Here is a 12,366-nt window from a genome sequence, read left to right on the forward strand (position 1 = left end):
AGAGAGAAAGAGAGAGAGAAGGGGGGGGGGGGGAGGGAGAGGGAGAAAGGGAAAGAGAGAGAGAGAGAGAGAGGCTATCTCAGGCCAGCCTCGAGACAGGTGCAAGTCTGTAAAGGGACCAGCTGGGGACCTGAGCTGGAGCTCCTGCTCACTCACTGTGGCAGCTGCTCTGAACGCGCTTGGCAGCCCGCCTGCACTGGTTGGTTGCTGCTGGACTTGTCAGTCAGCGGGTGTGAGCACAGACGGAAGGGCTGGTGGCACACAAGTCGGTTCCAGGTTTGAGAGCGCATCCTGACTCTGCAGCCTGGAGACTACAGGAGCCTTACTTCTGGCTGCAGGCTGGTCAGGGGTGCCTGGATCTGGACAGCCTGTCTAAGCTACTGGTAATTTAAGGTTGGAGAGTAAAGAACATGTCTATCTTTTTTTGTTGTTGTTGTTTGTTTGTTTTCGATGTTTTACTCTAGCTCAGGCCGACTTAGAACTCACTATGTAGTCTCAGGGTCGTCTCGAACTCACGGCGATCCTACTACCTCTGCCTCCCGAGTGCTGGGATTAAAGGTGTGAGCCAAATGTCTGTCTTGCATGTGTGCCTCTGGATTCCATTTGCTTATTTCTTTTCCTTTTTTTCTGTTTTTTCTTTGGTGAGGTAAAGTCTCACTCTAGCCCATGCTGACCTGGAACTTACTACTACTCTGCAGTCCCAGGCTGGCCTCAAACTCAGTGATCCCCCTACCTCTGCCTCCCAAGTGCTGGGACTAAAGGCATGTGCCACCACACCTGGCTGCTTATTTTTGTGATTTAAAAATACCTTTTAGAAAATCCACATGTACAGTTTATGGTTATTAATGTTTTAAATATCAATTCAAATTTACAGCTATGTAAAAGAATGTGAAGTTTGTACTTGGGTTAACACCTCCTTTTTTTTTTCTTCTCTTTTCCGAGGTAGGGTTTCACTCTAGCCCAGGCTGACCTGGAATTCACTATGTGAACCCAGTGATCCTCCTATCTCTGCCTCCCGAGTGCTGGGATTAAAGGCGCGTACCACCACACCTGGCTGAATACTTTCTGTTTCTTTCTTATAAAATTTTATTTATGAGAGGAAAAGGCAGAGTGAGAATGGGTGCACCAGGGCCTCTAGCCACTGCAAATGAACTCCAGACCCATGTGCCACCTTGTGGATCTGGCTTTATGTGGACACTGGGGAATCGAACCCATGTCCTTAGGCTTTGCAGGCAAGTGCCTTAACCACTGATCCATCTCTCTAGCTCCTGCTTCTGTTTCTTTCTCCTTTCCTTTCTCAATTTCTGGACCATTAGGTAGCTGGAGTGAATAGTAATATCCATCTGTCTGTAACAGCACCATATAGTAGCATCAGTTATGGGCCAAGGGAGGGCACTTCTCCCTTGCAAGTTCCAGATGGAAAGGGGACCCAGTTTATGTACATGTGCCTTTCACTACCTGACTTTTGCCAGGGAAGACCCCTGGGAGCCTGACTACCCTTGAGAGTTAACTTTGCTACTCATAAGCCTACATGTTCAGATAACTAAGCTCTCCATTCTGACAAGAGAGGTGTCAACTGTATTGGCAGAGGCTCAGAAAGGTGGTTTCTCAGGAGAAATGGTGGTTTCTGCCTGGCTGCCTAAAGCCACCACCATTTCCTGCCACCTGGAGCTGCTGTGAACTGTGGCTAAATCCCACCTCTTTCAAGTCTTTCTCCTGTCACAAACATCTCTGGGAGGAAAAGTTGCCTACACCTAGGTGCCCACCCCCATCTACTTTTCTTCCCAGAGGAAAACAGTCATGCTTCGTCTTTCCTCTCAGGAGCCTGGGGCCGTCTTTTTTCCCTCCTGAGTTGGTTATTTTACTTTGTTCTGTTTTTCTCCATCTCATAACCCACATGGGGCCGGTCTAACTGGCCTTTCTGGAATATCTAGAGAACTAATCACAAGGCTCTAGCTTCCTTGGGCGACTCAATACTTAAGAAATAGGGTTGCCTCAGGCAGTTTCTGAAGTGCTAGATCTTGTCCAAAGTTTGATGTCTGAGTCAAGACAACATGAAGGCCTAAAAAAACAAACCAAACTAAACAAAAACCCCACAAACCAAAAAAACAAGTTGTGTTCCCCGCTCCCCTAATGCAGGTTCTCACTCTAGCCTCGTCTGGCCTGGACTAGACTGTTAACCCCAGACTGACCTCAAACTCTTGGTGACCCGTCTCCTTCAGCCTGGGATTAAAGGTGCGAGTCACCACACCCTACACAAGTTGCATTCTTTAAATGCTCTGTATACCCAGGTAGAAGCTAGTCTCGTGACTTGTGTGAATACAAGATATCTGAAAGGTATTGCTGAAGACTCCACATACTTGGGCTGCAAGGCCACTGAGAAATCCTGCTGGAACTGAGCTGATAACCTCCTCCATGTAGATCAGCTGACAGACAGCTGGAAGAAGCCATTCTACATGCAGTTCAATGGGAGAAAGAGATACCACCAGTGAAGATACTCAACAGTAGACACTGCAAGCCTTATAATTGGCCAGCCAGGCCAAATGAGCCAACGGGTGCAATAGTGGCACGTCTATCATGGTGGAAACCAATGGCCCTCCAACTGGACTGGAGGCCCGCTTCATGGGAGGGAATATACCCCTGATACTGAAAACTTAAAACAGGGGTAGTCATGAGCCCTAGGGGTGTAACATCTGCTGATGTCTGGATAAATGTATATACTATGCTTATCAAACTGCCCAGTAAGCACTTCTCTTAATATTTATACCCTTGTATTAATGCTACTCTCACTTTTGGTAGAGAATCTTCTCTTTTCAGATGGCAGTGACCTTAGGACAACTCAGAAGGTATCATAGTACTGGAAAGAAGCAACTGGAGTACTGAGTCAAGACAACATGGAAGCCTAAAAAAAAGAACCAAAAGAAAATCAAAACAACCCCCCCCCCACAAGGCTCAGGGTCTAATGTGGAAGAGGTGGTGGAAAGAATGTAAGAGCCAAAGGAAGGGTAGGACTCCTTACAATGTGCTCTCCCCAGACATAAACTGGCCTGAATATCCATGACCTCACACTGCCTGACACTACCTACACAAGACCATCATAAAAGGAGGAAAAGATCATGACATCAAAATAAAAGAGAAACTGATTGAGATGGGGAGGGGATATGATGGAGAATGGGATTTCAAAGGGGAAACTGGGTGGGAGAGGGAGGGTATTACCATGGGATATTTTTTTATAATCATGGAAAATGTTAATAAAAATTGAGAAAAAAAAAGATATCTGAAAGGCAGGTGGACATACAGAAACATGTCCTGGCTCAATCCCAAGGCAGAGAATGACCTCCGAAATACACTCTATTTCTTTTAAAAACTTTTATTGCGCATAAAACATACCATTTCCATTTGTTGGTCAGATGTAACCACCCTTCAAAAAAACTTTTTTTTGTGTGTGGTGTTGGGCATTGAAACTAGGGCGTCATGAGTGATAAACACAGTCTACCACTAAGCTGTACCCCCAGTCCCTGACATTTTTACCCCTTACTCTTTCTTGCTCCACTGAAACTTTTTTTGGGGGAGAGGAAGGGTTAAGAACAGCCTTCTGTTGCTGGTCCAAATCAGCTAGAGGATGGCTCTTGGGGGACGAGGACCCAGTGACACTAACTGAGCAGTGTTAGAATTCCCCGTGGAGCTCCGCGGCAGCCTCAGACTCGGGAGCGTGGAGGCCGCCTTCTGCCTTCTGGGATGCAGAGCCGGGAAGCCCTGTTCTGCCTGACACGTGTGCTTGGACTCACTGGAAAGAACTTTGGCATCCTATGTGGGCGTGAAGTGTATACATCCCTGCTTCCCTGTCTTCAAGGGAAGACGGAATTCTTGGGGAGGACATCTGACTGGAGCTGCATGCATTTTCAGGGAAGGAAACATTTCATGTACCAAGTGCCCACATTACTAAAGTCAACTGCGAACTAGTGGTTACAAACTCGGGAGCTTAAAAAGAAGTGCCGTGTGAGAACTTGAAGCCCTCACTGTCAGGGATGCAGAGCTGGGGGATGTTCCCAGGCTGGTGGATTTCTGAGGCCTTTCTGCACAGTCTTCTGTCCCCTCTCCAGCGACTGCAGGGAGCAGCATGTGCTTTGGAAGGATGCAATGATGTCATGGCTGACCAGGACAGAGGCGGTGTTTCTGCTCTGTGAGGCCACTTGAAATACAGTACAACCCCGCGTAGCTGACGGGTCACTTTGGAAATGGCTTCCTCGTTCTGGGTTCACAGGAGTGACAGGGAAGCAGGCAGTGCTGCCGGGGCATGCCAGTGGCATCGGAGAAGACAGGAGAAGGCCACGTGAGCAGTGAAGGTCCTGTCCAAAGTCCAGTTTGGCTGGCAGATTGCAACTGAAGATGGAATCCAGAACACCGTCCTCTTCCCCTGGTAGAAGGAGAGGAAGAGAAATGTCGAGGCTGCCACGTCAGAAACTAGGAGGTGAAGACGTTAGAGCTTGCTGGTTGCGGGCAAGGCCTCTGGATTTCCACAGGAGATGGCAGCTTTTGCACAGAGTGAAGAGTAAGACAGTTTCTTTGTCCTGTGTGGCAGGATGAATGTTCAAGTTGAGGCACAGTGTGGTTCCCATGGGAAGTCCAGGGTTAGCATGCGTGGGCCCTCGGCTGTCTCACCCTCAGGAGCCTTGAGCCAGAGACGGTCTGTTCTCTGCACTGGCCCTTCCCACCAGCCTTGGCTGGCATGCTCTGCCTAAGGTGGTCTGGCACTGACTGGTCCATGTGCTGTTTCTTGTGATAGACAAGCACCCCGGCTTCCATGACAGAGAGCTCTGGCTAAACCACAAGAGATGAAGTTTGGCCTGTGGAGCTTGTTTTATGGTGTTAACCAGTCCAGGCTGAGCCAGGAAGATCCTAGTACAGGTGAAGGGAGAGAGTGGATTTGCTCCTGGACTGGGAAAAGGTTAGCACATGCCTATCTGGCTGGACTGAGGCATTCTCATCAGCCTGCCTGACGAGGGCATACTCCACACAGAAGCCAGTCAGAAGATGACCCACCCTCAGCCTTTCTTTTAACACACGTGTGCAAGGAGATGAAACCCCGGCAACAAAACGGAGAGCAAGATGGGTTCTACAGAGCCAAGATCCCACAGGCGGGAGACCGAAACAGCCTGTCTGCTTCCTGGCCTGGCTTCCTGAAATGTTGAAATTCATCCTTGCCAAGGGACGATTCTGCCATGGAAGCCTAGGGTCAGTGGGGCTAGGGTGCTGGGTGGAGGAGGAGCCGACAGAACAGGGGAAGGAAAATGGGCACACAGACCCACGGGGCCCCCAGCAGCTCCCGGTGCTGACAGGTCAGTGACACGAAGAAGGGCTAATGAGCAGATGCACGGAGCAAGTCCCGGGCTGTTCTGCCTCCGCCGCGTGCGTGGGCTAAACAGGTCTCTCGGTCATGCCTACACACAGGTAATCAGTGTCTCTAGTAAAGGTATAAAAATGAAGTTGCTTCTTTTCAAGTATTAAAAAAATAAGTTAATTGACAAAAAGGGTCTGAAGTGGCTTGAGTGTCTGGCCAGGTTGTCAGCTTTGTTTCAATGTGCAAACACAGGAAAACACCAACGAAGGTCATCTTGCTTGTGGGCATCCATCAGGAATGGTGCCTGTCTGTCAATGGAGGGCTTGACATGTAGTGACCCCCCCTCACCCCCAGTTCTCCCAAAGTCAATACTTTCCAGTGTCAACATGGTTGTGAACTAAAAGCAAAATGCAGCAATCCACGGACCTCAGACTATTGCCAGTAAGAGGCCTGGGGCATATGGCCACTGTGGGGGGGTGGGGGAGTCCAGTGTGTGGTATGGGGCTGGGTAGGGGACAGACCCCTTCTGTGTCCTTTGACCTTGCATAATGATTTGGAGCCTGCCTACCACTGTGCCTCCCCTGTGGCGCTGGGGCAGGTGGGTATCACCCTGACTGGGGCTGCCTCTCCTGGGTCTCCACCCACAGCCTGCTTTTGGGGTGCTGGTGCCCTTTCTTTGGTGGTGCTTCAGGTCTGCCCTGCCCCGCAGGCGCTCTGGGTGGCTCTGAAGGGAGCTAGTGGCTCACATACTGGAGGAAGGCAGGGCCTCCAGGGGTTTTCCTCAGGCATATATCACACACACCATGTTTCCTCCCTTCGGAGTGGCAAGTCCAGGCGGCCTCTTCCCAGGAGCTGATGTCCTCACGTGATCACCTTCACCTGGGCAGACTCCGGGGGCACCAGGCTTCCTTGGAGGCTGGATCCAGTGGTTTGGGAGACTGCAGCTGGGTCAGGCAGGTGCCAGTCTACCAACTGCGTGGGCAGCAGGGCTCAGGACCAGTCTAAGCTGAAGCCCTTGCACAACATGGCAGCCTCTAGATCTTTGTCCTCCTCTCTCTCTCGGAGCCGCTGCTCCTCTAGCAAGGCCACCAGGGAGTCTCTCTGCTCTACCACCTCCAGCATCTCGTTGAGGATCTTCTTCTCCTCGGACAGCTCCTCCTCGGTTTTCAGGTGATCTGCGGAGTGGGTGAAGGCATGGGAGGTGTGTCCTGGGGCAGCGGCGCCCTCCGCCTTCCCACCTGCTGGCGCTCCCCTTACCTTCCACGGCCATGCGCTCCCGTAGCTCCTGCTGTAGCCGGCTTTGCCGGTCTTCCAGCTCCAGCTCCCGGGCACTGAGACAAGAAGGAAGACTGGCAATAACCTGGGGACTGGCCCTCTTACCCCCACAAGCCAGGACAGGTGTGTGTGCCTGCTGAGACACTGACATCTCCCATAGAGGGCTCTGTTTTTTTTGGGGGGGTTCGAGGTAGGGTCTCACTGTAGTCCAGGCTGGCCTCGAACTCACTCACAGCCATCTTTCTACCTTTGCTTCCCAAAGTGTTGGGGTTAAAGGTGTGTACCGCCAGGCTGAAGAGATAGCTTAGTGGTTAAGACGCTTGCCTGTGAAGCCTAAAGACCCATGTTCGACTCCCCAGATCCCGTGTAAGCCACAAGGTGACACATGCGCACAAGGTGGCACGCACACCCGGAGTTTGACTGCAGGGGGCTGGAAGTCCTGAAGTGCCGATTCTGTCTCGCTCCCATAAAAAAAGAATTATTTTAAAAAAAGGTGTGTGCCACCATGCCTGACTATAGCAAGCTCGTAAATCTTGGCGTACTTACAAAATCATCAGTTCCGACTCGTAGCGCACCATGGCGTTTTTCTCCTGCACCAGCTTGAACCATTCCTGCATCAGCTTGGGGTCATCCTTCTTGCCCATGCCTGTGGGAGGAAGCCAGGGGTCAGGCGTGGGGGCGGCTTCTGTCTGCCCGGCCGGAGGGATTGTCACACTGGGGCAAATGTGCAAAGAGCCAAGCAAGATGCTGCCGGAACAGTCCCAAGCCAGGCCCAGAGTTTGCCTACAGCCTGGGGGGGGGGGGCAGAGAATGACATGCCCCTGCGTCATGCTTACCCCAGGGTCTAGGGGAGATGTATGTATGCTTTTTGTCCATCCTGCTCAGGCTTCGGCCCGTGTGACTGTTCCCTGCTCACAGGCTTGTTGATACTGCTCCTGCTCAATGACTTTTAAAAATACCTATATATTAAATGGCCTACCATCCCTTTTAACATGTTCGTCGTTTAATATCTATCTGTAACCTCCTATGTGCTAAGTCTCCTTGGAGGAAAATGGCATAATACATGGGACAAGAGGAAGCTTACAAATTATACCTTGCTTTCTTCTCTCGGGCCACTAACGCGGATTCCTCATCACTGTTCTCGGCTCTCAGAAGACACCACTTCTTTGTTACCTGTGGTGCTCGGGATGGCACCCAGGGCACCAAGGGTGCTAGGCAACCACTTTACCACCGAGCTACATCTCCAGTGCTCAATGTGCAGATGCCACGCAGCATGGCACCACAGGGTGCCAGGGTGGCTGATGGCTTTCCCATTAGCAGAAGCTGGGGCTGAGGAAGATGGCTGCCCCCTGCTCAGATCTAGTTGCAGAAGCAGTTTCTGGGGCTGGTGCCACCTGCTGACTCAGGCTACTCTGAACCAATCTATGACTGGCACTGAGTCTCCACGAGGAGCAGCCAGACCCCTGGGTTTAACTACAGGAGGAGGGAGGAAGAATTTTGCAAGCAGTGAAACCACCTATGAAGGAAGGAGCTCTTCACTGGAGCACAAAGCTTAGGTGGCATATATTGGCCTGGCCTTGGAAATGGACCGTCAGTGGCTCTTTAACAGTTTTGGAGTGAAGATAGTTTTGAGCATCTCACGCAAGCTAAGGACTCTTTCTAGGAAAATGCTTATGCGGACATATAAAATTTTATTTAAAGTTTTGGAGCTGAGGATGGAACCCCAGGCCTCCTATCTGCTAGGCAAATGAGCGACATTCCAGCCCAGTGTACAACTTCATATACAATTCCAGGGTGTTCTTAGGCTTTCTGAAATCCACACACACACACACACACGCACACACTACAAGTTTAGGGGTGTTAAGAGACTGCAAATCTCCAAGTCCTCTCCGCTTTCTGGTTACCTGGTTGGATGGTCCAGCACAGCGCAGTCTCCTGGCCCTAGAGGGTGGGACATGTCCAAAGGCAGAAACCTTTCTCATGTCAACCCCTCGCCTGCCTGCTTCTTCCCTAACTCACACTAGCCAAAGGCTATTAGTTTGGTGTTTTATGGACATGTTAACCCTAAGTCCTTAGTTGGCGGCCGCACTCTGGAGGCTGCAGTGACTCACGCTCACACAAGCAGGGTTAGTGTCTGCACCAGGCCCGGTGTGCATGCAGCCTTGCTCCCTTGTTGGCATCTTGCCCCTGAGCCCCACTCTCAAGGATGGTACACCTGCTTAACTTGGCCTGCTGAGCCTGCTACTCAGGGGTCTGTCAAGCCTGCCTTCAGGTCTGGGGGTCTGAGCTCTCCTCACCCGATCCAATTGACTTGGGTCTTTGGCTTTAAAGCAGCCTAGAGCCCAGTTCCACGCATTCCTTCTGGAGCGTCTCTGCACAGTGTGCCCGCGTGGCCATGGCCATGGAGCCCTGAGGCATGCAAGCTGCTCAGTGCGGCAAGCCGCGGACGCACCACCAAGTCTCTCCCACCTCCCCACCTCCCCACAGACCAGAGATTCTACTGTGGGACATCAGGACATTGCTCGTGAGCCATGGTGGAGCTCAGTCCTAGCCCACGGGCAAGGAGATGTGGTGGGTGGGTGAAGATCACACACACAAGAGCCATCGAGAGCAGAGTCAGAGGTTAGCAGGGGTTAGTCATGGCCACACATCCCTTCCCCTACCCACATGCCTTGTCAACGACAATCTTATCACCACAACGGACTTCAAGTCAGACAAACTCAAAACAAAACAAGACACACTCAGCAAGACAGGAGGAAGGAAAAGTTTGCTTTTAGTGGTTGCTCTGGAAAAAATAAAAATAAAAAGAACTTGCGGGCATTTGTGTAGACCAGTCTTTGTAAGGACAGTATTCCTTGACTCCACAGTACAAATCATTGGCACAGTAGGAGGCTCCTCCCCTGTGTTCCTGACCCTCTAGGTGGTGGCCTTGAGCTGACAGACCCCAAGTGCCAACAGTGGTCAGGACTGCAAGAGTTCCGCAGCCTGTAGATGGCAGAGCCAGCAGGCTCTCTGGGTTCCCTGTGTACCCGTCCTCCCTCAGACAGTCAAAGGGATACTGTGCCTTGTAAGAAACTGCCACATACTCATGTCATTCCGAAGTAGGGCTGTCAGGTGTCAGAGGAAGGAGGAGCAATCGCTGGCCTTGGCTCCCCGTTGGACTATGGTGGCTATGGCCCCTCCAAGGCAGCGGGGATGAGTGGGCGAGGTTACGTTACCTTCCTGGACACAGCAAGGGCAGAAGGAGAGAGGTCTACGCCGCGGAGTCCCGCCACTGGGCTCAACTTCAAAAAGGACCAAACAAGAAGAGGAGGAAGAGGAAATGGAGAAAGACAAAAAAAGGGGGGGTGGGGAAAGGAGAGGAATTTGGAAGTGGAGAGGGGTGGGAAGGTGAAATAAAAACAAGCAGAGGTCACAAAGCAGAAAAGTCAAGAAAAGAACAACAGGAAGAAAAGAAAAAAAATAATACAAGAAATGGAGAAGCAGAAACAGGGGAAACAAAGTCTACAAATGAGTTAAGTCCTCTTTCCAGCACAGAAACCGAACAAGAACAGGCTCAGGCTCTGGGCATTGGTGGCTGATGTGGGATGGGGTGACATTGGAGTATTAGCATACGGTGGCCTCTGGGGTCATGGCTTCCCTCTTGACAAGTACCCAAAGGCCCTGGGTTGGCTTGCCTAAATGTGTGGAGTAGACTTTGTGTAATAACCTGGGGTTATGAACAAAGCCTAAGTGGGGTGTTCTAAGATGTCCTCACCAAGTGTGCTTGAGGTGAAGCCAACGCTGCCTAACTCTAAGGGGCAAGGGGGGGTCTGTCGCCACTGACCACCGCTCACAGAAGGGAGCTTTGAGTCCACACGGGCAGCACCGAGCCTTTGCCGGCGCTACGGGCCGACAGCTGCAAAGCCCCGCGTTCTGACCGAGGCCAGCCTGCGTCACTGTCCGCCTCTGTGCACGGAGAGCCAGCCGCGCCTTTTCTGTGGGCTCTCCCGTGGCTTGGAAGGAGGCTGTCACACTGTGGACTTCTGTGAGACCAAATGGGGATAAGCTGACAGGACATGCCAACCACAAGCAGTGAGTGCTTGTAAGAGGCGGGTGGGTAAGAGGAGACACTATACCATGACACCTCCAGATCCTGGGGACACTGCACGGCCACTTGAAAAAGAGGGAGAGGAGCTAAACAAGGGACCATCACAGAACCACAGGGCTACAACACAGGAGACAGGAAGCCCAAGGGATAGGCCTTGGGGGTCACTTGGGAAGGGCTCATGATGAGAAGTGGGGTGCTCAGGTCAACAGGAGGTTCTTAGCAGAGGAACCACTGATCTACATCATCATGGAGTAAACGCAGAGGTCATAGTTCCCTTTCTATAAAGCTTTTTGCTGTCTTACCCACAGCAAACCTGATACTAGGTTACAACCTCAAAAACGAAGCCACAGGCAGGCAGAGTGTGGGAAGTGCTGGCTATATCCAATGTTCTCCACAGGACAATCGTAACCAGCTGATGCCTGGGACAGGGAAAAGGGTTTATTTCCTAAAACACCTGCTCTGCCTCATCAGCCTTCTTGGCCACAAAGTGTAGTCTGTGGGGCTGAGATGCCTGGACTAATCCCCTAGGTTCAGGGTCATCAACCTCTGCTGCTTACTGGGACTGTGGTGACAGGACACACAGCCAGGGCACATCCAATACCAAGCAGGTGCTGGCACGGCTACAAACATACGCCTGAAGTGTCCTGCTGCTTTCTGGACATCACAAAGTCGTGCTCCCAGCTTCCTTTAGGCAGGCCATAGTCATACTCCTATTCCTAATATAGAGCATGATTTGAGGTAACAAGAGTATTGGGGGAAAAGTTATGAAATGGAAATTAGAAAATGGGAAGGATGTCCAGTGAAGCAAGTGTGTAAAACAAAGAAAAGGCGACAAAGGCAGTGTCCTAACAAGGAGGCCAAAGGACGGGTGTGAAAGGCCGGGGCCGACTCCACCTGGTTCTGCTTGTTTTCCACAAGCGTGCTCTCCGTGTGTGAGGAGGACAGAGGTGGGCAGTGTGCCACACACAAGTCACAGTGCAGCCTGCCTTCCACCTTGTCTGAGGCTGCAGATGTCAGCGCTCCAGTGCCCAGCGTTACAGGGGTGTTTATTTTATTTTTTTTGAAACAGGGCCTCACTCTAGCCCAGGCTGACATGGAAATCACTTTGTATGCAGTCCGGGACTCACAGTAATTCTCCTACCTCAGCCACCCCCGTGCTGGGATTAAAGGCATGCGCCACCATGCCAACCAGCTCATACTTACTCTTATGGTCAGAAGAAAACATCTGACAGATACTATTATAAGAAGAAGAAAATGGAAGGGCCAACTGATCAAATGGGGACTTCCACGCCAGACCAAAATGAGCACGCAGGTGAAGCGCAGGGGCACTGATTTTGACAGTAGTCTCTTTGCTTTTTACAGAGATGTGAGAAACAGACGGTCCGGTTCACTGGATCACTCTTCTCTCCCTTCCTTTTTTTTGGTGCTGGGGATGAACCGAGGGCCTTAGGCATGTTAGGCAAGTGACCTGCCAGTGAGCTACACACCGTCAAGACACCGAGCTTGAGTGCTCACCTGAGACTCAGACCAAACATGCTTTAGTTCTTTTTGGGTTCAAAATACTGACAGCCCTAACTGCAAGGCTGAGAGGCAGAGACCGCAGGTCTTGCTCACTCCGGCTCAGAGAGCGCCCTCCCCCAGTTGACTTGAGGAACGTTTA

The 12,366-nt window shown here is 51.3% G+C and overlaps 1 protein-coding gene across 2 annotated transcripts in view; it reads right to left on the reverse strand.

The window, feature by feature from the left end:
- Positions 1-3,354: 3,354 nt before the first annotated feature.
- Positions 3,355-12,366, reverse strand: part of Mical3 (microtubule associated monooxygenase, calponin and LIM domain containing 3) — a 229,562-nt gene continuing 220,550 nt past the window's right edge. For both annotated transcript variants that reach the window (XM_045137315.1, XM_045137316.1), the window contains exons 30-32: positions 7,163-7,262; positions 6,599-6,672; positions 3,355-6,516 (exon numbers count right to left, since the gene is read on the reverse strand). In XM_045137315.1, coding sequence (XP_044993250.1) covers positions 6,332-6,516; positions 6,599-6,672; positions 7,163-7,262 — 359 coding nt within the window. In that variant the 3' untranslated portion in view covers positions 3,355-6,331. The remainder of the gene's footprint in view (positions 6,517-6,598; positions 6,673-7,162; positions 7,263-12,366) is intronic.

This window comes from Jaculus jaculus, chromosome 18 (assembly GCF_020740685.1).
Source record: "Jaculus jaculus isolate mJacJac1 chromosome 18, mJacJac1.mat.Y.cur, whole genome shotgun sequence".
NCBI lineage: Eukaryota > Metazoa > Chordata > Mammalia > Rodentia > Dipodidae > Jaculus > Jaculus jaculus.